The sequence below is a fragment of the Mesoplodon densirostris genome, chromosome 2 (genome assembly GCF_025265405.1).
Source record: "Mesoplodon densirostris isolate mMesDen1 chromosome 2, mMesDen1 primary haplotype, whole genome shotgun sequence".
NCBI lineage: Eukaryota > Metazoa > Chordata > Mammalia > Artiodactyla > Ziphiidae > Mesoplodon > Mesoplodon densirostris.
The window spans coordinates 148,293,122-148,317,797 of NC_082662.1; the positions used below are offsets into that span (position 1 = coordinate 148,293,122).

The 24,676-nt window shown below is 38.3% G+C and overlaps 1 protein-coding gene across 1 annotated transcript in view; it reads left to right on the forward strand.

The window, feature by feature from the left end:
• The first annotated feature begins 292 nt into the window (after nt 1–292).
• KCNK2 (potassium two pore domain channel subfamily K member 2) overlaps nt 293–24,676 on the forward strand; it is a 166,448-nt gene continuing 142,064 nt past the window's right edge. Inside the window, exons 1-2 of the mRNA XM_060088497.1 lie at nt 293–341; nt 3,257–3,567. Of these exons, the coding sequence (XP_059944480.1) occupies nt 293–341; nt 3,257–3,567 (360 nt within the window). The remainder of the gene's footprint in view (nt 342–3,256; nt 3,568–24,676) is intronic.

The window sequence follows — 24,676 nt, forward strand, 5'->3', positions numbered from 1 at the left end:
TGGCCTCGGCCTCGCCCTGTGCCCGGACCGCCGGTGTCCCCTCCTTCCCGCGATTCCGTTTCTTCTCACGCTCCCCCCACCCTCCCTCCCGCGTCCAGCCCCGCTCTCCCCACCTTGTAAAACAAAGCCGGGGAAAATGCCTGCCCATGCAGCTCGGAGCGCGCAGCCCGTCTCTGAATAAGAAGTGAGTACAATGGCGTGTTTGTAAAAGCTTCAAGTCCGTCTTTAAAAAAAAAAAACCAAAAAACCAAAACAAAAAACCCCCAAAAACATTGTGAATGCTGCATGCCTCATGCTTCCCAGCGCCTCGCGGGAGAGACCCGGCCATAGAGCAGGAGAAGGTGAGACCCCCAGGTACCCCCTTCCCCACCTCCCGCCGCGGGCTTTCAGCCCCAGCCAGTCCGGGGAGGGCTGCAAAAGCCCCGCCGGCAGCAAGCGGACGTTTTCCACCTTCGTTTCCCGTCCAAGGTGTTGGGTCATAATCTGGGGTTGGAGGCAAATCTATCCCCGGATCCTCTCCTGGCTGCTTCTCCCCACTCTCCCGCTGGTGCCTGGGGGTTTTGCATCTGCCTTGGGTATGGGTTTGGGACACTTGGGGGAGTTTCCGAAGGAGGAGGAGGGTCAGCTCTTGGGAGTAGCCGACGGACAGGACGCATGTTGACCCTGGTCACACTTGTTGCCCGTTGCGTGGTGGTATAGGCAGTGGTGCTGAAAAAAGCTCATTTCTCCTGGTATTGAGTCGTCAGTTGTGGCCGGGAACGAAGAAGACATACCTGGGTGAGGATGGGAGACCAGGATTAAGAGGACGCTGTGAGGTGCTGGGGGCAGAGAAGGGAGGTAGTGATGGTGCCGGGAGAGTGTGTGGAAGGGGTGAATCTTTGATTCCTTGTTCTAAGGAGCGTCTCTTCATGATCATACATCAAACGACGTGGAGATGGAAACCCAGAGGGTTCCCCATATTAGACCGAGGGGAAAGTCTGTTGTTTTTTATTTTGGTATTTCACTAGTTTCTGCCCATTCTGCCTGCCAAATGTGCATTATATATATTTTTGCTAATTAAAAAATAAGGCAGTAGCTTACAAGAATTAAAATCCATCAGGAAATGTATTAGCTTAGTAGCACACAGACACAATCTTAAAAAATAAAATCTGTCCCCTTTCCCCCAAAGCATGTTATATCAATAATACCTTAGTTTAGCACTTCAATCTAGGAGTAGGATTTGGGAGCATCAGGGTAAACAGTCTTTTGGTGTTTTCGAGTTCCGCAGACCAGAAACCAGTGATGTGAAAAATCAGAAATATGAGAGCTCAGAGAACACTTGGAAAGCTTCCTTCAGAGAGATAATATGGAGCTTCTATGTGATTTTCTGTTATTTTTATTCCAAAGATGGCTTAATTTTAGATTATGACCTTTATTTTTCACTGAGACTCACTAAGCAGCTTGCAGGTGGGGTGGAGTGGCTAGACAGCAGATGACAGTGATTTTAGCTGTTATCAACATTTCTGTTAACATGTTTCAAAAAATTAAAACATTAAACACTTATCAGGTGCTAATTTTGGGTGAAGTTGCCTTTATGAATATCACGTGTTAAAGGCGTCTGCTAGTTTGTGGCTTTATTTGGAGCAGCTGACTGTATCAGGAGGAAAATGTGTACATACCTGTTATAGCAGGTTGAACCATTGGAAACTGCTGAAATGAGCTGTAGGTATGTGGAGTCTCCGCTTGGAGCCAGGGGTTCAGTTAAGTCATCAGAGCTCCAACTTCTCCTCAAAGTCAGAACCATTCAGAGTTTTGCTGATTGAGGAGCCCTCTGTTATCTGTCATCATTATACAACACTGCTTACTTAGGTCTGATGCTTCACATAGCTTTGCTTGCAAAACTTCTTTCCGATGGGCAACAGATGATTTATTTTATGAACTCCAGCTGTGGTAGGCCTACATTTAACTCACAGTGGTAGTCAAGAGGGCAGGGTATGTAGCCAGGTGAAAATTGACACTTCTTATTTACAAGTAATTTCAGGTTCCTGTAGGGTATTTGGGTGCAATTTCATAGATTATTTCTTATATACTTACTTAAAAGTGTCTTTTAGATTAGGTTATCATTTTATTAAATCTGTATTATATACACTAAAGTAATTTTACTTATCTCTAACAATTATGGATGTTAAATTGATTATTATGGTTGAGTTGATTTGTTTTTTTAAATCTCCCATCTTTCAGCCATTCTATTACCCCTTTTGGTTCAGTGTTGCCTTTCCAATTCTGTAGTAGATGGCTTATTTTCCCCTTAGCAAGTGGAGGTCTAGTATCTCTTGAATTTTCTAAAAGGAAATCCATTAATGATATTTTTGAACAGCTGAGATGAATAATAAATGGATTTAGAGTCACCTCAGAATATATGGGAATTTGTAAGAGAACACATAAATCCACTCTAATGGAACAATTAGCTCTGTACAGAGCATGTAGGGTCTCAGGTGTGAGAATGTTTTTAATTTTTTTTCTTGATAATATACACTGTTGAAATGGAAGGAACTTGTCATCTCTTGGCTGCACCTATGATTGTGTGCCAGAATGGGTAGCAATACTTTTGTTTTTTTTTAAAGATGTCCGAGATTGAATAACAAAATACAGAGAATGATTAATCATGAGCCCACTTTGGAGGACAGCAAAAAGAAATGATTGAGATACTGAATGGTTTATTTGCCATCATGTTTTACCAGATAATTACTAACGTTCTACTTCGAGCAACAATGTTTGGATCGCAAATTCACTTACAATACAATTCCTTTATTATAATGAATTTTTAAATAAAAATAGATGACGTTCTTTACACTGATTGCTTGTGGTATAGAGTGTTAAGTTCTTGAGAACAGGAATAATCCATTAGCCTTCTTTATGAGCACTCAAATATCTAGCTTAGTACCATCAACTCTTAGGAGTTCTGTAAATGTGTTGACTAGCATGTTGGACAGATATAAATTTTGAAATTAGTTAAGAAGTCCTCAGGCATTCTTTTTTTTTTTTAAGGTTCTTAGTCCGCTTCCTGTTTTGTTCCTCCCATCGGAAGCCCCAATAGCAGCAGAGAGCTAAGACCCAGCCCCTTTTCCTTGAACCCTTATATACTTCTGGTTTAGGCTCTGGAGCTTCCACCAGGAGAGTAAGCAGAGTTCAGTCCACCTTTGCTGACCCCTGAAAGAAGCCGAGCCATCCCCCTCTAACCTCCTTCAACCTAACCTCCATTCTCTCTTGTTGTCAGTGGCGGCCCCTGACTTGCTGGATCCTAAATCTGCCGCTCAGAACTCTAAACCGAGGCTCTCGTTCTCCACGAAACCCACCGTGCTTGCTTCCCGGGTGGAGACTGACACGACCATTAATGTTATGAAATGGAAGACGGTCTCCACGATTTTCCTGGTGGTCGTCCTCTATCTGATCATCGGAGCCACAGTGTTCAAAGCGTTGGAGCAGCCTCACGAGATTTCCCAGAGGACCACCATTGTGATCCAGAAGCAGACGTTCATTTCCCAGCACTCCTGTGTCAATTCGACTGAGCTGGACGAACTCATCCAGGTAACTGGCACCCAGGAGTTGTTATTCCGTTTCCTCTGTGGGAAAAGACAAGTAAGAATAAGAGGCAATAACTCAGTATTAGGCCCCCCGATGTGCCTGTGGGGTCCTCTCCCACTTTTCTCCTTAGCGTAGACCTCTTGGCCACAGTTTCTTTTTCTCTTTATTGCACTCCCTCCCTCTTTTCTTACTTCTGCCATCTTTTCTTCTTTATTTCTCCTGCTCCCTGCTGCTTCTCATCCTCTTCTGCTGTTGTGTTTCTCTATTTCCGTCCTGTTGTCACCCTGCTTTCTTTTCCTTTGCCTTGTCTTAGAACTGCCAGTGGACAGTTCTGTGAACACAGGGTTACCTTGTTGGAGGCCCTCAGGGTTAGAGGACCACTGCCGACTGAGAAACTTTGCTGTGGCAAATGAGGGGAAAATATAAGGCAGAAAAAGTGCAGTAATCATGGCCGTGGCTATCATAAGATAGAAAAGATGAGTTTGTGGTGGATACATCTCATGGCTAACAAGCCATAGCTCACTTCTTTAATCTAGCTAAAGTATAACTCTGATAGCTGCCTTTTTTAGGTGTCTGGGGAGAAGTCATTAATCATTGCTTCTCTAAGCCCCAACTGAAAGCAATTTACTAGTAACAGAAAAATGGAGTCCCAACTGAAAGCAATTTACTAGTAACACAGAAAAATGGAGTTTCTGAATAAAAACTAATTTAGTTTTAATTTAATAATACTGTTCTCTCTAATAGCAGAACAGTATCCTTATGGAAAAACATTTAAAACAATTTAATCCCAAAATGATTTAAAAATTTCAGTTAGGCTCCTTGGAGATGGCTATATTTTTGTTGTAGATTTCTTTTGTTTAAAACAAATCATTGGTCCAACCAAGAATCTTCGTCAAGAAGAAAGCCCTAGAATTTTCTTTCAAGGAGCAATCTGACTGATGAAAACATTTTAATTGTACATATATTCATTTTCCTATAGAGCCTATTTTTCTTACCAGACTTATGTCAAATGGGATTGAAAATCATCTGTGCGTCATCAACTGAGCAGTTTCTTCCTCATCTTATGTTTGGTTTTACATCATTTGAGTGAGTTGGAATAGTCGATTGAGGGAAGAACTTATTATTGATTTTTATCCAGTTTCTTGTTCTACGGCCTTTCCTCTTTTATCCCCTCTTGCCATGGATCCCCAAGTACTACCTCTGTCCTCCATAGCCCTCTCTATTTATAGAATACACATGCAAGTTCTAGTTCAAGTCTTACTGAAAACTATCAAAGCTAGTATTCTCTGATCCTCATTTAGTTCCTACCACATTCAGACACTTCTGCATCTCACCTGTTTGACTTAAATTTTGGAAAGGTCTTTCAGATAATTAGATACTGAATTCCCTACTATTTGTAGCTGATGGTGCCATTTTCAGTATTGACAGTGAACCTGCCAAATATTATCAGTCCAGCCACCCCATTGTCTGTTCCTGCATAAGATCACTTCCACTTCACTCGTGATTTGTGCCCATCATCCTTAGAGGTACTAAAAATCTTTAAAGAATCCCCACTTCCCTTGGGTTTTAGAAGAAGAGCTCTATGTTATTTTGGTGGAGGGAACATGGAGTCATGGTAAAAGCCTAAACTGTGGGATCGGATAGGACATTTTAAATTCCATTTGAGTACTTTCCTAGAGGTGTCATCTTGAACAAGTAATTTTCCTCTCTACGCTTTAGGTCTATGTAGAGTGAGGGAAGAATACCTATCAAGTAAGGTTGCTGTAAGGAGTAAAGAGATAATCCGTGGAAGGCATTTAGGTGCTCAAGATGTGTTAGGTTTATTTGCTGTTGTTATTTTTCTTTCTCTGCTTATCTCTTAATTGGGTGGAAGCATCTGATTCAGGTAATTGCATACTTACCGTCTCAAGTGAGGTTGTTTGTCTTGGGCAGGAAAAAAAAATGCTACATTGTTTTTGGAATGAACACAAACAGAGCTCAATATATGACCTAATTATTTTTCTTTTTGCTCTACACAGACAATTCATTTTAGCTTTATTAATATTCATTGCCGATTGAGTATCTTTGCTTCTTAAAAAATCTTAAGGATTTTGGTGCTTATTGAGTGTTTTTAAATGCAGAGGTTTGCCTGTTATTTATTGTCATATCACTCACCTTTAAACCCTATGGTTTTAATAAATTGTTTTTTTCTCTTTGAACATAATTTTTCTTGTACAAGAAATCTTTATAATGGCATGGCTCCAAGGATCAAGATCAGTGTCTAAATAGGGAGGAAAGCAAATGAGCCAGGAATCATATATTAGAATTACATTTCATTTGTATGGTTCTCATAAATTTCCAAGTGTTTTTCCCGTGTTTCTTTTCCCTTTTAATCCTCCCTTAAAACCTCATGAGCGGGTATATTAGGCAGAAATATCGCAGCATTAAGGATTAGGAGGCTAAGAAACCGAATGATTTACCCCAGATAGTATCTTTAGGATGAGAGTTCAGGTCTTCAGAATCTTGGTCTGGCTTTATTCCTAGGAGTCTCCACTCTTCCAGGGCTTTCAGTGCTGAGGGGAAAACAGTTGGAGAAGTTAGAAGTTCAGCCCTCCTGTTGGTGGAGAAGGAATTCTGAATTCCTTTTGTGAATAGTGGGCAAAGAGGAGGAAGTGGGTAGTCAGGCAGTTAAGGCCAACGTCAGGTACAGTTAACCTAATCTGGCCTCCAGTTATTAATTACACCTCTGGGTGGGTGATGGTCACCTCATTCCATGCTGTGGTTCTATCACAGTGTAGCCTAGGCTTGGGGGCAGGGTGGGCGGGGTTGGGGGGGAGATTGGGAAATGGAGCATTAAGGCACATGAGAGCAACTTCCTTTTCTACTATCGAGTCCCATCGTGTGTGTTCCATCTAAGTGCTGTTTGTTTTTTTAAAATATTTATTTGGTTGCACCGGTCATAGTTGCGGCACGCGGGATCTTTGTTGCGGCATGTGGGCTCTTAGTTGCGGCACACGGGATCTAGTTCCCTGACCAGGGATTGAACCTGGGCCCCCTGCTTTGGGAGCATGGAGTCTTAACCACTGGACCGCCAGGGAAGTCCCTAAGTGCTGTCTTTGACAAAGACCCTCTAAGGCAAGATTGAGGTGGTGGCAGAGATATCAAGACAAAGAGATCTTTTCTGGAGTGAAATATTTTGAAAACTTTGACTTTTCAACTTCCATTATGTTTGTTAGTGTGATGCCGGTATAGAAAAATATATGGAAACATTTTTAAGTTTCAAGAGTCATGAATACCATTAACAATAGCCAAATTTTAATGAGCACTTACTATGTGCGAGGCACTATTTTAACCCTTTCCATGTGTTAGCTCCTTTAATTCTCTTAACCCTATGAGGTATGTGCCTTATTATCTATATTTAACTTAGGTGGAAACTGAGTCAGAGGGAGCTAATTTTCCAAGAGCTAATTTTCTAAAAGGTAGAGTGCACTGTTATTCAAAGCTAAATGGACAGACTCCAGAGCTTATTATTTTAGCTCCTATATTTATTGCCTCTAAAAAAATTTAATAAACATTAAAATTTGCTGTCAAGTTCCCTATTATTCTGTATATTAGAGTGTAATGAATATCAAATTATAGTCCTCTGTACATCGTGATTTACATTATATAACATATCTCTCTCTCCATATATATGGAGAGTATATAACCTGGATTTTAATATTGTTTTTGGACAACACTTCCTGGTTTTATCCTGTTTGAATGTCATAAACCAGTAGAGGCATGGTTATATTAGATATACCTGGTTTTAATCTAGTTATTTCCATGTTTGCTGAGTCAATTCTGAGATTAAAAAAATGGGGCAAAAATCTATGATCTATACATTGATAATAAAAACATCTTATGGGAGATTTGACTTTTGTTTTATCGTTTGAGCTCTATGCCCCTGTGAGGCAGGTGGGGAAGGTATTCTATCCACTTTTTGGGTGAAGAAACTGACACATTTCACAAGGTCATGTGGTGGCCTCAGGTCTAGATCTTTGGAGTCTTCCAGTTGAGGGGATTATATTCTCTGCACTGTTCCCTCTTCTCAATTTTTTTCTTACTGCTTCATTCAGTGACATTTATTGAGCACTTCCAGTGTGTTGACCTTTGTGCTGGGTATTGAGCCAAGTAAACTGATGGGGGAAAACATGGCTTCTCTTAATGTACTCTCTCCTTCAGAGTCAATGGAGGAGACTGCTATAAACTTAGTTATAATAGAACTACTTGCAGATTGGAGCTGGGCTACTGAAGAAGAAATTAACCACCCAGTGAGAGTTGGGAAGACACAGAAGAAGAGGTGAAAGGGAAACTGGATTTTAAGTGTGGAATCAGTGCTCTCTGGAGGAAAAATTGGAATCAGTAGATGTTCTAGGCAGAGGGCATGGCGTAACTGAATTGTCTGGGTGTGAGGGGCAGTGGCATGAGCAAGTCTAACAGAGTAGAGCAAGGCCTCTTATTCCACAGGAAGGAGGTGGGCTTCACCCTAGGCCTATTCCCCTCCAGCTAGAGTAGATGCGCCATTGAGGGCATTGGTTGTATACCAGGGGGTACTTGGAGCTACATGCCTTCTTAGAATGCCAACGAACTAGACTTAAAAAAAAAAAAGAGAAAAACATTATTTTTTACTAATTGTATAAGCATGTATTCATTCATAGATATTTATTGAATTCTTGTTGGATTCCCTGTGCATTGTCGCAGGCACTAAAATACAGTAGAGAATAAAACACATGAAAATTCTTGCCCTTGGCGAGCTTGCATTTTACTGGGGGAAGATAGTATGTTAGTGGTAAGTCTCAGGAGAAAAAAATAAAGTAGTGAAGTGGGGTGGGAAACGTTGGATGGTCTTGGTGATTAATTTTAGATAAGGTCACTGACAAGGTGACTACTAAATGAAGGACGTGAGGGAATTAGCCAAGGGGCAGTCTGGGGAATAACACTCAGCAGAGGGCCCAGCATATCCCAAAGATGAGAGCATTCCTGGCCTGCAGAGGAACAGCAAGGATGCTGGGAGGGCGTGGTAGAAGATTATGTCAGGCAGGTAATGAGGGCCAAGTCCTGTAGGGCCTTGTAAGTGAGAATCAGGAGTTTGGCTTTTTTGTACAGATGAGTGTTCTATTCTGGCTTATGTTTCACCAGGATCACTCTGGCTGCTGAGTTCAGAATAGACTGCAGGAGGCCACGGGCAGAAACAGAGGGAGCAGTTATGAGGCTGTTGTAATAATCCTGGTTATAGATAAGGGGAGCTTGAAGTAAGGTTGTTGTGGAGAAAGTTGTGAGATATGGTCAGATTCTGGATATATCTTGGAAGGAGAGCCAATGAGACTTATGACGGACAGGATGGGCAGGGCAAAGGTGAGGAGTCAAAGATAACCCCAACATTTTTGCCCTAAGAAACTAAAAGAATACAGTTCCCATTTTTCTGAGATGAGGAGGAGTGCAGGGGGACATGGATTGGGGGTGATGTCAGGAGCTTAGTTTGGGGCACTAATCGTGTCCATTAGACGGGCTTCGATTATTGAAGAAGATTCACAGGACCCCACATAACAGTGCTTACAGATCTATAGTATAATGTAGGAACATGGTGCAGTACAACAACAGCACCCAAATAAGGATCTGCACCACAGGCAAGGGTCGTATCGCAGCATGGGGTCTGGCGGGGCCAGGAGCCAGCTGGACTTGTCCTCCCTCTGTAAGGCCATGCCAGGCCATACTCCTCTCTTGGATCAAGAACCACCAGTGTGTGCACAGAACATTGCGGGCCAGGGAGACCAAAATGGCATCTTGGTTGGAGTTTCTGATCCCTCGCTGGTGACATAGGCATTTTCTTGCTATATAACCAGCCTCAGTGGCAGAGCTTTCCAGGAGTCTCTCTGAGACCAGGTGCAAATCATCCATCACAATGTTATCCATAAATAACGCTGACAAGCTGATGCTAACCTCCCTGAAGCCCCTCAGGTCATGGTTATAAAACAATACTCTTGATCAGAGTGTCTCATGCCTTTACTAAGGGACAGTGTTGTGTGGGTACTTTAGCCCAACGGCTCAGGCCAATTCTAGGCCAGCACAGTCAAGTTAAATTCGAGATGCCTGTGAGGACATCCAAGGGTAGAAGTTGAGTAGGAAGCTGGAAATGTGAGTTTGGTCTTTGGGGGAGGGGTCAAGCTAAAGATATACTTTTTTTTTTTTGAAATTTAAAATATTTATTTATTTAATTATTTATTTATGGCTGTGTCATGTCTTTGCTTCTGTGCAAGGGGCTTTCCCTAGTTGCGGCGAGCAGGGGCCACTCTTCACAGTGATGTGCGGGCTTCTCACTGTCACGGCCTCTCTTGCTGTGGAGCATAGGCTCCAGATGCACAGGCTCAGTAGTTGTGGTGCACGGGCCCAGTCACTCTGCGGCATGTGGGATCTTCCCAGACCAGGGCTTGAACCCACGTCCCCTGCATTTGCAGGCAGACTCCCAACCACTGCGCCACCAGGGAAGCCCAAGATATACTTTTGGAAGTCATCATTATACAGAAAGCATTTAAAGTCAAGATGTTGGATGAAATCACCTGGAGAATGAGTGCAGGTTGAGATGAGCAGAGATTCTAGTATGACCCCAGAAGCACTTCAACATGTAGAGGTTGCTGAGGAACAGATCCAAAGTCTGCATGAATGACTGATTTACAACCTAAGATTTCAAGGATGTTCCTCTTGTTTTAGCAAGCTGTATCACTCTATGCCCCCAGACATCTTAAGGTTTCTTTTTTCTTTGCCTGTAGGAACCCTTTAAAAGAAACATTTAAAAAGTATGTCTCTAGGCATGGGAGCCACTGAAAGTGTTTGAATAGGGGAGCCCGATTATGTTTTGGATTATGGCTCTCTTAATGGCAAATGGGATGGTTTAGCATATGAAAAGCGTGCTTAGAACTGGTTGTATATGGTGGTGAGTGATACTATCAGATTCTGTATACAATGGTTTGGTGGCTGTTATTCTAGTTTGTACAAGCATCGAGGTATATTAAATATTTGGCTTCACTTTTGGAAAGCGTATGTTCATCTTTGATCATTTTATTTATGGACACAAAATCATGTTGTCCAGAAAGCATCTAAAAGGGCTGTCTTATCAGTGATTTTACTTTTCCTGTTCAATATTTTGGATGAATTTAGACCTTAGGAACCCGATTCTAACAATAAAATTGCCTGAAAAATATTTAAACATCCCATAAATACTTTACGTCCTTTGGGTTAATCTCTGGAAAAAGCATTTTTAGATGGCGTAATGTGTAAACTTCTAGTAGCTTGGATTATTTTAGCAGATTATCTAGGAGTCACTTAAAGGAATGGGCTTCAAAGGTGAGGATTTCTCAAGAGTGCTGTTTTCATAGTTAGAAGAGGGAGTTAGGTATCAAGGGTGATACAGAAATCTTAAAGAAAACCTTGTCAGTTTCCAGTTTTCCTGGGACTCTCCCATTTGCTACTTTCTTAGTAGGATAACTTATGTTTGCCTCCCATCCCAGCCCCTATTTTCATGCAATCTTGACTTTCAGAGTGAAAGGATGAAAAGGGAAACACTTTTTCCATGTGTAAGTACATCCAGTAACAATTGAGATAGTTTCATTCACTGTTTTCTAATTATACTTAGGTTTTTATTATAAAACATAAAAGTAGTTGTCAGAAAATGATTTTATCTCCAAAGGATATATGAAACTTAACTAGTTAATATTGGTAAAAAAAAATAATAAAGTGCTATATGAATATTATATATCAATAAAATATCACCCAAACTGATATGATTAAAAAGGAATATTATTTTAAAATAATGGCTAGGACACTATTTGATAGCTGGAATGGTTATTACAGAATGAGCAAAATTATTCTGCATATACATTGTAATACATTTAAAAATATTTTTTGGCTGACAATTTCTTTGGTCTAAACTTAAAACATGACTTAAATGTAAAGCTCAGTGTGAAGTTTGACTAGTATAGATCTGTCCATAGCAATTATGATGGTGGCTCTAAAATTCTTAGAGTTGTACATTCCATATTTTCATTTTATCATATATTTGAATACCATTTTGCATGTTAAGGTATATTATATTATTTAATTCACACATCCCCTGACATATATATATTAATTCACATTTGCAAAGTGAGGAAACTGAGGCACAGACAGATAGGTGCCTTGCAGTTCAGAAAGAGACAAAATGGTACCTTGATTAGATTCTTCCTTGTGACTCCATCTCCAGGACCTTTTGTTTAGATACTTACACAGGAATGTGTGTACCACAATGTCTAGTGATAGTAAATACCCAATAAATATTTAGTTCAAGGCTATATCTCTTTAGAAAGTACTTATATATGTATTCTATTTTGTTTGGTCAGGAAACAGAGAGTTTATTCTTCAGCATCCCCCTTCTGTAGATAAGGGAACTGAGGCACAGAATGTTTAACCCCAGGTCACTCAGCCTTTTTTGGCTTGAGATGCTGAAAGTGGCGCAACGAGCATTAGAGTTGCAGAGCTGTCATCCAGGTGACTCTATAGCTCGTTTCCATTGTTCCAAAAGGCTTTTTTAGGAGTGACATTATTTTGTTGTATTTTCTCCCTGGAATCCCCTTTTATCTAACCCCACAAACTAAATCAGATTTCTGACTTGTGCACCTAGGGTACACTTTCTTCATTTTAAGTTGCTGGTGCATCTGGCACATCCGTGCTGTACCAGCATGCTGGTACATCCATGCTGTAGAAGCAAAAATCAGCAGCTGAAGATGCAGCAGGTCTGTCAATGTGAAGGCAAAATATATACTTGTGGAGAATGAGAGTACAATTATAAGGCCACAGTGAGCAACTAAAATATTATGCAGAAACGTGTGTGGTTGGGCATTAGTCATGCTGAAGCCTGAGCAGTTGAGGAAAGCCTGAGCAGGTGAGGTCAGGGAAGGTGATTTAAAGCTGGAGGATTCTTACCTGAATGGAAGAGGTGGACAGGAGTGGAAAGAGGAAGAGCAGAAGGAAATAGTTATAAGAACACACTAAGTTAACATTCTATCTATAGGATTATAGCACTTTTACTCCTTTCTTGGTTTCTAACATTCACAAAGTATTAATAGTATCTTGTACAAAATCCAGGTGATACCAGAAGGTATCAAGAAGAAAGTAACATCTGAAATCCTTCCCTCCAGTGTTGGCCAAGACCTCTCTTTAGGCATTATACACAAATGGAATAGACTGAAGGGTGTGTGTGTGTGTGTTGGTGTATACACACACATATGCATATGTCCCATGTGTGTACAGAATTGTTCACACATGGGATCACATATGCATGCCATTTTGCCATCTCCATTTTTTGCTCACCATTGTGTAGGGTATGATTCAGGAATATTCCAAGTCTTCATGTTAGCTATTGTCTGAAGGGTTTTGACATAGAGGACCTGACACAGAGTACTAGCACTCCCCACATCCCTTGTGGTGGGGGATTTAGATTCCCTTATGGTCCTTTGGTTGAAAAGGTTCATTCTCTTAATAAGTGATGAATAGAGGAAACCGAAGTATTGACTGAAGAGTTTAAGTATGGAGTATTGAAGAGTATAGAAGAATAGAACCTGTGGCACTGCAAAAGAGGAGAAGTACTCATCTACTTGTAGATCTTGTAGTAGTTGAACTGCTACATCCTGAAATGTTTTCATTTCAGAAAATAAATGATGGTTCCTTTCAGTTATGCTATTGGGATCCTCCTATTTTGTTATTTATTAAGTATTCACATAGGTTAGGTAATATCCTTTTCAGTAAGGGAATGAGATGACGTTTTCTAACTTTTTCAGCTATTTCCCTGCCTTTCATTTTTATGAACATTTGAATATCTTGGCTGAATCAAGAATAGTAGTTCATCTCGCTTAGTATTTCTTACTCTTAACTATCTAAGGAACATATAAAAACAGTGCCTCACTTCCCTTTATAAAGCCAGCTTTAAAAAGGACAACTTTACCCAGTGCCTCATGACATTATGAAAAATCTGTCATGGATCTAATATTCATAAGCTTAATTTATCTAAACTGTTCGAATATAACCACATTTCACCTTGTACCTTCTCTTGAGATAAGCGTCTTACATTCTACTCAATAAAGTTTTTCTTTTTATTTGCTCTTTTATAAAATTACATCCTTTAGGTTTTGAGCCATTTGCTTAGCGAATTTAGCAAACAAAGTCATGAAATTCCCGTCTGCGGAGAGGGACACTGTCTTTTTTATCTTCATCCCCTACCGCGTGTAGAATTCATTCTTCCTGAGCTCTGTATGCCTTCGTAATCCGTGATATTGTGTGTCTTGGGTCTTTGCCTTTCTGGTAGTCTTGTTTTTTCATCTCTTCCTTAGCACTTACAGTGTCTTCATGATTATTTTACCCATCCTTTTTTGAACTGCTTTCTGCTCAGTTAACATTTTGAGAAGTGTCAATTAGAGCTGTGGGCAGTATTCCAGAAGAGGAGGAATCATAATGTAGCACAAGAGTGGCTTTCTGTTTTAATTCTTCCCTTGTCCTTTTTTCCCCCGTTTTATTTCTATTACACTCTGATGATGCCTAGTGTTTTGTATGTTGTTGTTGTTGAATGATGTCCTCAGGCAAAGAATTGCAGTGACTTGAGGCTTCTTCTAGGTTACTGAAAACACTATTTGAAGAGGGTAGCCTGGGTTATTTTCTCCCAAATCCATTAGTTTTCACTTGACAAAGATGAGCCTCAGTTCTCATTTGTGTGTCTCTTTACCCAGGCATGTGAGATTTTAAAAATTTAATTGAACATCAGGCATTTCACAGATCATGGTAGTATTTCCACACTTTGATATTTCCCTTTTTAGTGTAAAATTAAAACTGCAGAACAGATACTTAGATTTACATTTATCCCTTCAAATATATGTTTATTATACCTACGTTTTTTAAACTATTAAAACCTTTTCTTTTAGACCTGTAACCAAACATACCCATTTTTTTTTATTTTCCCATTTTTACAAAGAACATTTTTTCTCAGTCTTTGGTACATACTTTTCTTTTTATGACTGCTTACATTTTGCTAATTAATTTTTCTCTATGTCCTTACGTGCTCCCTTATAATAGCTTTTGGATTGGCGAAGCCTACTTTCTCTGCGCAGTAGTGCTTTATTTTTACCCTGTGATCAGTCAACTTGCATATGTGTTCAGAAATATTCTTTACGTGCTTTCACTCTGTTTTGCTTTTAGTTTTTCTCAGAAAACTCCAGTTTATTTAGAACTTACTGTTACGTATAAGTGAGAGAGCTCCAATTAGTCTGTAATTAGTCCTCGGTTTACAGTAATGTTAAGTGAAAGTGCCAATATTTGCAGACTGTTAAAAGTATGTATTTTTTCAGGGGTACCTAAGGAATCAAAATTTACCAGAGGCTTGTAGAAGTAAAATGCGTCCTCTAGTGATGTAGCATTTAAGGAAACTTTGGGAAATAAGTAAAGCAATGAATGAGTACTGTGAAAAGGGAGAAGAATCTCAGTAGACACCGTTACATGGCCACGTGGGTTGCAGTGATGCATATTTCAGGAAAAAGAATCTTTAATTCTTAAATTTTCCATTTTTAGGGTCCCAAAATAGTTTCTTGGCTGTTGTAAAGTCCCTCTTTTACAGTTATGCATCTCTTCTTATTTTGCTAAAGCTCACTTAGAGGAGTATGGGGAGTCATCAGAAACTCGTAATTGCTAAAACAGGACATGTTCCTTTTGGGCAAATGAAAAGTTCTCCTTTTCTATCACTGTTATTCATATACTATAGAGGGTGATTTGAAAACATTTGATTTAAGTGACAGGTACAATAAAATGAACTCCACTCTCCTTGGACATATGTGCGATCAGCACAAGAGTGAAACTAATGGTACCAGAGAAGCAGATTCTGAGATTTATGGGTGAAGAGACACTGGTTTGTGTCCATTTAGACATTTTGGTGTTAACCCCGAGAGCAGAGGTACCTCACTTCTCCTCCGTATTTGAAGGGGAGTCCTTAGGGAGGTTTTGTGTTAACCCAAGTCACCACCCCATGGGTCTGTGGTGCTGTGTGTTTCCAACAGAGTGATAGTGTGGTCAGGATTCACTAACAGATTTCCAAGCAAGGCAAGCCCAAATGGACTAGAAAGGAGAAACATCCTTATTAGATGGATTTAGGATTCTTGTCTTTTATTTTGCAGGGGAAGTAAAGGGAAGGTCTTATTTTCCTTAAAATAGCCACGGAGATGCATACAAATTATGTTCTTTAGTGGGCAGCATATTTTCACATAGCAGCATCTCAGATGATCGGGACCCAGGTGTTTGTTGAGCAAAGAAGCAGCTAGTGAATATGGCAGAGGTCTTCTTAGCTTTGACTTTAAAGCTTACTCTGGCGCTTGTGCTTTTTCTAGGAAAGTAGAATTTACGATGTTAATTACCTACCAGTCTGTAAGGAAACTTAAATGTTGCTGGGTGCAGTTCTGAAGTCCCTGTTGCATGAGGGAGGGGTTAGTGAGGGTTTCTTTGAACACCTGTTTTTATCTTGCTTCTCAGGAGGTAGGCAGGCTGCTGCTGTTTGCCATTTGTCCTAGTCCATGAACAAATCATCAAATGATTTATTCCCAGTTCTTATTAAATAAAATTTTATAAGACAAAATTACATTTTGATAAGTCAAAGTAACTTATCAATTGTACAGGAAAACAAAATTGATTTGCAGCATAGTTTTGTGAATCTGAATTTTTTTGGGGCATTTGGACACACACTGGACATCCTGAGTTCTCTTTCTGCATCCTCACTCAGAAACATTTTTGCATTCATCTATCACATTCAGGTAGCATATCAGATATTAGAGAGACCTGAGGTAAGACGGTGTAAAGACATACTCATCTAAAGGAAGAGGTAGTTAAAATGCACATTCATTCATTTATTCATTCTGCATGTAATGTTTTTTAAGAGGTGTAGTTTTAAGCAAGGGGAGTCATCAACATAGAACTATACTGACAGAGTCCTGCTCTCATGAAGCTTCTATCCTAGTGGGAAGTGACTAAAAATAAACTAAGAAGTAGCTGAACAAGATAATTTCAGGAAGTACAAATGTTCTGAAGACTAAAGAATGACCCAGTGAGATGGAATGATGGGAGCAGGGCTCCTCTAGAAGGGCTGTGTTTTCTCTGAGCTGGTGACCTTGGGATGAGGTTTGAATGAGGGAGTCAGTCATGTAGAGATCTTGGGAGGAAGCGTTTGAGGAGGAGTAGGCAGCAAATGCAAAGGTGGGAGCATTCTTGGTGTGTCCTAGGGCCTATGCAAACACCGGTGTGGTTGGCCCATCATTCATGAGTTGAGGGAAACAGGCCAAAGCATCATAGGTCTTCATTAGTGGTCTAGGTTTTACATGCAATGGAAATTGACAAATAGGAAGTTTAGAAAGAAACAAACATAATTATATCATAATTGTGCTAGGCAAATAAGGTGGTGAGTTAGGGGGATTAGAAAGATTAGTTGGAGAAATTTTAATGAAAGTTGATTTTGTGAAGAATTTTAAATAAGGGGGACAAACAGGGTTTGGGCTTGTAGGATAGGAGCCCTTCAGGAAGATGTGCTCAAGGGCGATGATCCTGGAAATGTGTGTGTCTTTTGGGGAAGATATAAGGGAGAGGGGAGATGGCTGAGTGTTCTGAAGCTGATACTAGATATTCAACTTAATGTGTCTAAGATTCATTGAAAAGAAGATCATTTTAATGAGCATAGATAATTGCTAGATGATTTGCACAGGCTCTGTGTGGCAGAAGCCCTTTATTTTATCAAAATACATTCTAGTATCCATTTTAGGATACAAGATGTACATTTTATTACCTTTAAAAATTATTTTTTATTTAAAATCTTCCACAATAGTGATATTTCTAGGCATGTTACAGCTTACATGTTACCGTAAATAATTGTGTAATTAGTTTTTCCTTGATAAATAACAATTTCCTTTTTTTTCTCTCTGGTTAACAAGTTCCAAAGCTTCACAGCAGTGTTCATTTCTGGAAGATGTTTTATCAGATAATGACATTTGGCTCTTGATTTGAGCAGGCCTGAAAGATCTATTACATGAGGCTAGTTTTAAATAAGTTGTCTTAATTAAAATTGTAAATAATCTTATTTTATGATAATGATATCATTCCTGAGACATATTTTTCATGGACAACTATATGGTGCTGTTATGCAAAAATGATGCGAAACTATTTTTTGATAGGACAAGACTTCCTGCTTTATTCTCTTTAGTCAGTACCTCATAGCCTTATTTCTTGATCCATAGAGAACTTGTGTGTATGTTTGTGTGTTTGTGTCTGTGTTTTATCCTCTGTGATCCTTTCCTTATGCAGGAATAAATTGTTTCAGATAGCCTTCTTGTTAGGGACCTAATGAGATTCCTTTCTTGAGGAAAAGAAAAAAATAAGTTAATCTCATATATAAACTGAACTGGGATATGTGTCTTTGAGTCTCAAGGAAAATGCAAAGAGCAAGCAAAAGTGGTAACTATATCTGAAAGTCAGGGAATTTCTGAAAAGTGTCAGCAAAATTTTATCATAATGTATTTTGTATTAATTGCATACAACATTTTAAGGAATAAACTAATTGAATTTGGAACTTGGAATCTACAGTGCCTAGTCAAACTCTGTCATTTTAGAGCTAAGAAAATAAACAGTTCAGTAATTTTTCTAAGAGCCTGCTACCAGTTAGTAAAAGAACACTATTGGATCCGTGAGTTCTAGCTCCCTATACTTTATCCCCCACCTCCCAATTTCTCCTTTTTCTTTCTCTTATAAATATAAGCATCTTTCCAAGATCAGAGCTGCATTCTAACATTTTTTTATTTTGTTGAAATAAGTAGTGCAGATATTTTGTTTTCTGCCCTCCAGAGCTGCAGTCTGTATACAGTCTGTATACCCATATAGATGACTCATTATTTTGCATCTATCCATTGCTTGCTGCCTCTTATGGTGAATGAATGAATGGCTGGCTGGCTGGCTGGCTGGATGGCTGGCTGGATGGGTGATTGAATGAAAAAAAATCTCAGAATTTTAGGATTAGGGAGAATCCTGAATCTTGAGAAAAATTAAAGTGAGTAGTGTCCTTTTGAAGGTTCTTGCCACCAAAATTGCCAGATAAAGTTATAAATAGATTTTTAAAAGGATTAATCCTTTTAATTAGGGGATGATAAATCAAAATGAACTAGGAAGGAGAAGTGAGACAACTTAGAATTTAAAAAAATTTTATCTGATAAATGAAAGAAAATTCCATGAATGTTTACATGTTAAGTGAATATTTATTGAATACCTATTATGTACCTGGTACTGTATGAGACTATGGTTTCTTTTTCTCTCAAAACTGTACTTTATAATACATATTATTTTATATCCTAATTGTCTCACTTCACAATATATTATGAATCTATATCTATATCTTTAACTATAGATTTATGAAATCCTTTTTAATGGCTTTATAGTATGCCATTTTATGGATATACCATAGTCTTTTAAGACAATTCTCCTATGTCAGGGACTTAACCTTTTATTATTATCTTTTTATTGCGGTAAAAAGTGCATAGCATGTCATGAAGAACCTAGGGGTAAAACGGGAATAAAGACACAGACCTACTTGAGAATGGACTTGAGGATATGGGGAGGGGGAAGGGTAAGCTGTGACAAAGCGAAAGAGAGGCATGGACATATATACACTACCAAACGTAAGGTAGATAGATAGTGGGAAGCAGCCGCAGAGCACAGGGAGATCAGCTCGGTGCTTTGTGACCGCCTGGAGGGGTGGGATGGGGAGGGTGGGAGGGAGGGAGATGCATGAGGGAAGGGATGTGGGAACAGATGTATATGTATGACTGATTCACTTTGTTATAAAGCAGAAACTAATAAAAAAAAAAAGAAAGAATATTCCAATTTTCAAATGAACCAAAAAAAAAAAAATGTGCATAGCATGAGATCTACCCTGTTAACAAATTCTTAGGTGTTAAGTGCAGTATTGTTAACTGTAAGCACAATGTTGTACAGCAGATCTCTTGAACTTTTGCATCTTGCGGGACTGAGGCTCTATATCCATTGAGAAAGCAACTGCACTTCCCTGCCCCCACCCAAACCCTGGTAACCACCATTCTACTTTCTGCTTCTGTTGAGTTTGACCACTTTAGATACCACATGTAAATGGAATCATGAAGTATTTGACCTTCTGTGACTAGCTTATTTCACTTAGCATAATGTCCTCAAGGTTTATTCAAGTTGTAGCATGTGAAAATGATGCCTTTTTTTTTAAGGCTGAATAATATTTCATTGTATGCATATACTGCTTTTTTCTCTATCCATTCCTCCATTGATTGACATTTAGATTGTTTTCACCTCTTGACTAATGTGAACAGTGCTGCAGTGATCATAGAATGTAGATATTTCTTTGAGAATCTGTTTTTGATTCTTTTGGTTAAATATTCAGAGATGGAATAGCTGGGTCATAAGTTAGTTCTATCTTTAATTTTTGAGGACCATCATACTATTTCCTATAGTGGCTGCACCATTTTACATTCCCACCAAAGTGCCCAAGCGTTCAAATTTCTCCACATCATTGGCAACACTTGTTATGTTCTATTTTTTGTTGTTTTGTTTTGTTTTGTTTTTATAATGGCCATCCTAATGATGTGAGGTTATATCTCATTGTGGTTTTGATTTGCATTTCCATGACTAGTGATGGTGAGCATTATTCATGTACCTGTTGGGCATTTGTATATCATTTTTGAATAAATGTCTACTTAAGTCTTTTGCTCATTTAAAAAATATTAATTTTATTAATTTTTTTTGCTCTTGACTTCTAGGAGTTCCTTATGTATTTTGGATATTAACCCCTTATCAGATATATGGTTTTCCGTTATTTTCTCCCATTCTGTAGGTTGCCTTTTCACTCTGTTGATTGTTTCCTTTGCTGTGCAGAAGATTTTAAGTTTGATGAAGTCCCACTTGTCTATTTTTGTTTTGTTGCCAGTGCTTTTGACAACATTTCCAAGAAATCGTCTCCTACGTTTTCTTCTAACAGTTTTATAGTTTCAGATCTTATGTTTAAGTCTTTAATCCATTTCAAGTTGATTTTTGTGTATGATGTAAGATGAGGGTTCCCTTTCATTCTTTTGCATGTGGATGTCGGTTTTCCACATCATTTGTTGAAGAGACTGTATTTTCCCTGTTTGTGGTCTTGATACTCTTGTTGAAGATCATTTGATCATGTACGCATGGTTTTATTTCTGGGCTCTCTCTTCTCTTCTATTGTCTATATGTCTGTCTATGTGCCAATATCATACTGTTTTGATTAATGTAGCTTTGTAATATGTTTTGAAGTTAGGAAGTGTGAGACCTCCAGCTTTGTTCTTTCTCAAAATTGTTTTGGCTATGCGGGGTCCTTTGTAGTTGCATACGAATTTTTTTTTTTTGAGTATAATTGCTTTACAATGTTGTGTTAGTTTCTGCTGTACAGTGAAGTGAATCAGCTCTATGTATACATATATCCCCTCCATCTTGAGCCTCCCTCTCACCCCTCCATCCCACGCCTGTAGGTCATCACAGAGCACCGAGCTGAGTTCCTAGTGCTATACAGCAGCTTCCCACTAGCTATCTGTTTTACACATGGTAGTGTATATATGTCAATGCAACTCTCTCACTTTGTCCCACCCTCCCCTTCCCCCATGGTGTCCACAAGTATGTTCTCTATGTCTGTGTCTCTTTTCCTGTCCTGCATATAGGTTCATCAGTACCATTTTTCTAGATTCCATATATATGCATTAATATACGATATTTGTTTTTCTGACTTACTTCATTCTGTATGACAGACTCTGGGTTCATCCACATCACTACAAATGACCCAATTTTGTTCCTTTTCATGGCTGAGTAATATTCCATTGTATATATGCACCACACCTTCTTTATCTATTCATCTGTTGATGGACATTTAGGTTGCTTCCATGTCCTGGCTATTGTAAATTGTGCTGCAATGAACACTGGGGTACACGTATCTTTTTAAATTATGTCTTTCTCAAGGTATACATCCAGTAGTGGGATTGCTGGGTCATATGGTAGTTCTATTTTTAGTTTTTTAAGGAACCTCCATACTGTTCTCCAAAGTGGCTGTATCAATTTACATTCTCACCAACAGTGCAAGAGGGTTTCCTTTTGTCCACACCTCTCCAGCATTTATTGTTTGTAGATTTTTTGATGATGGCCATTCTGACCAGTGCGAGCTGATACCTCATTGTAGTTTTGATTTGCATTTCTCTAATAATTAGTGATGTTGAGCATCTTTTCATGTGTTGTCGGCCATCTGTATGTCTTCACTGGAGAAATGTCTATTTATGTCTTCCGCCCATTTTTTGATTGGATTGTTTGTTTTTTTTGATATTGAGCTGCATGAGCTGCTTGTATATTTTGGAGATTAATCCTTTGTCAGTTGCTTCGTTTGCAAATATTTTCTCCCATTCTGAGGGTTGTCTTTTTGGCTTATTTATGGTTTCCTTTGCTGTGCAAAAGCTTTTAAGTTTAATTAAGTCCCATTTATCTATTTTTGTTTTTATTTTCATTAGTCACCTTATCTTGGACAAAGAAGGCAAGAATATACACTGGGGAAATGACAGTCTCTTCAATAAGTGGTGCTGGGAAAACTGGACAGCTACACGTAAAAGAATGAAATTAGAACACTTCCTAACACCATACACAAAAATAAACTCCAAATGGATTAAAAACCTAAATGTAAGGCCAGACACTGTAAAACTTAGAAGAAAACATAGGCAGAACAGTCTTTGACATAAATCGCAGCAAGATCCTTTTTGACCCACCTCCTAGAGTAATAAGATATGAATTTTAGAATTCTTTTTTATTTCTGCAAAGTATAACATTCAGAGTTCAATAGGGATTTCATTGACTCAGCAAATCATTTTGGGTAGTATAGACATTTCAATGATATTAAGTCTTCCAGTATATGAACACAGGACATGTTTCCATTTATTTCTGTTTTCTTTAATTTCTTTCAGCAAATTTTGTATTTTTCATTATCCAAGTCATTCACCTCCTTGGTTAAGTTTATTTCTAAGTATTTATTCATTTTTGATGCTATTATAAATGAGAATGTTTTCTTAATTTTTTTGATTGTTCACTGTTAGTGTAGAAACACAACTGTTTCTTCTGTTGATTTTGTATTCTGCCACTTTGTTGTATTTGTTTATTAGTACTAACAGTTTTTTTGTGTGTGTAATCTTTAGGATTTTCTACATATAAGGTCATGTAATCTGGACAGAAATACTTTTACTTCTTTCTTTTCAGTTTGGATGCCTTTATTTCTCTTTGTTGCTTAATTGCTTTATTTAGGACTTCCAGTACTATGTTGAATAGAAGTGGTGAGAGTGAGCATCCTTGCCTTGTTCCTGATCTTTGAGGAAAAACTTTTTTTTCATTGTTGAATATGATGCTAGCAGTGGGTTTTTCATATATGGCCTTTATTGAAGTAATAAAGTAATAAAAATACTTTATTGAAGTAATTTCCTTCTATTTCTAGTTTGCTGAAAACTTTTTGTCATGACAGGGTGTTGAATGTTTTCAAATGGTTTTTCTTTATTGAGATGAATATATGATTTTTATTCTTTGTTCTCTTAATGTTATCATATTGATTAATTTTTGTTTATTGAATCGTCCTTGCATCCCAGGGATAAATCTCACTTGGTCATGTGTATGATCCATTTAATGTGCTATTAAATTCAGTTTGATAGTATTTTGTTGATGACTTTTGCATCTATATTCATCACAGATATGGGCGTATAATTTTCTTTTATTGTAGTATCTTTTTCTGGCTTTGGTATCAGGGTAATGCTGACTCTGTAAAATAAGTTTGGAAATGTCCTTTTCAATTTTTTCGAAACGGTTGGGAAAGATTGGTGTTAATTCTTCTTTAAATGTTTGGTAGCATTCATCAGTGAATCCTCTGGGCCTGGGCTTTTCTTTGTTGGGAGGTTTTCAATTACTGATTCAGTCTTCTTACTAGTTTAGGTATGTTTAATTTTCTGTTTTTTTCATGACTCAGTCTTTGTAGATTGTTTCTAGGAAGTTACTCATTTCTTCTAGGTTATCCAATTTGTTGGGTGTAATTGTTTATCATAGTCTCTTATAATCATTTTTGTTTCTGTGGCATTGGTTGTAACGTCTCCTCTTTCATTTCTGATTTTATTTATTTGAAGCTTCTTACTTTTTTTCTTAGTCAATTAGCTAAAGGTTTGTCAATTTTGTTTATCTTTTCAAAACACTGACTCTTGTTTTTGCTGATTTTTTCTGTTTTTCTATTCTCTATTTTGCTTATTTCTGCTCTGATCTTTATTATTTCTGTCCTTCTGCTAATGTCGAGCTTTGTTTTTTCTAGTTCCTTGAGGTATAAAGTTAGGTTCTTTATTTGAGAGCTTTCTTTTTTAATAAAGGTGTTTACCACTATTGACTTCCCTTTTAGTACTGCTTTTGCTGCATTCCGTATGCTTTGTTATGTGTGTTTTCATTTTTATTTGGCTCAAGATATTTTCTGATTTCCCTTTTGATTCTTCCTTGAACCATTTGTTGTTCGGGAGTATGTTGTTTAATTTCCACAATTTGTGAATTTTCTAGTTTTTTTTTCTGCTACTGATCTCTAGTTTCATTACATTTTAGTTGGCAAAGATACTTGGTATGATTTCAGCCTTCTTAAATTTTGTTAACACCTTTTTTGTGACCTAACATGTGATCTTTCCTGGAGAAGGTTCTTTGGGCACTTGAGAAAAATATGTATTCTGCTGCAATTGAGGGGCATGTCTGTTAGGGTCTTTGGTTTATAGTGTTGTTCATGTCCTCTGTTTCCTTATTGATCTTCTGTCTGGATGCTCAATCAGTTATTGAATGTGGGGCATTGAACTCTACTACTATAATTGTGGTTGCTGTTTATTTCTCCCTTTAGTTACGTTAGTGTTTGTTTCATGTATTTGGATGCTCTGATGTTAGATTCATACATACTTATAATTGTTATATCTTACTGGTGAATTAACCCTTTTATCATTATATAATACCCTTGTCT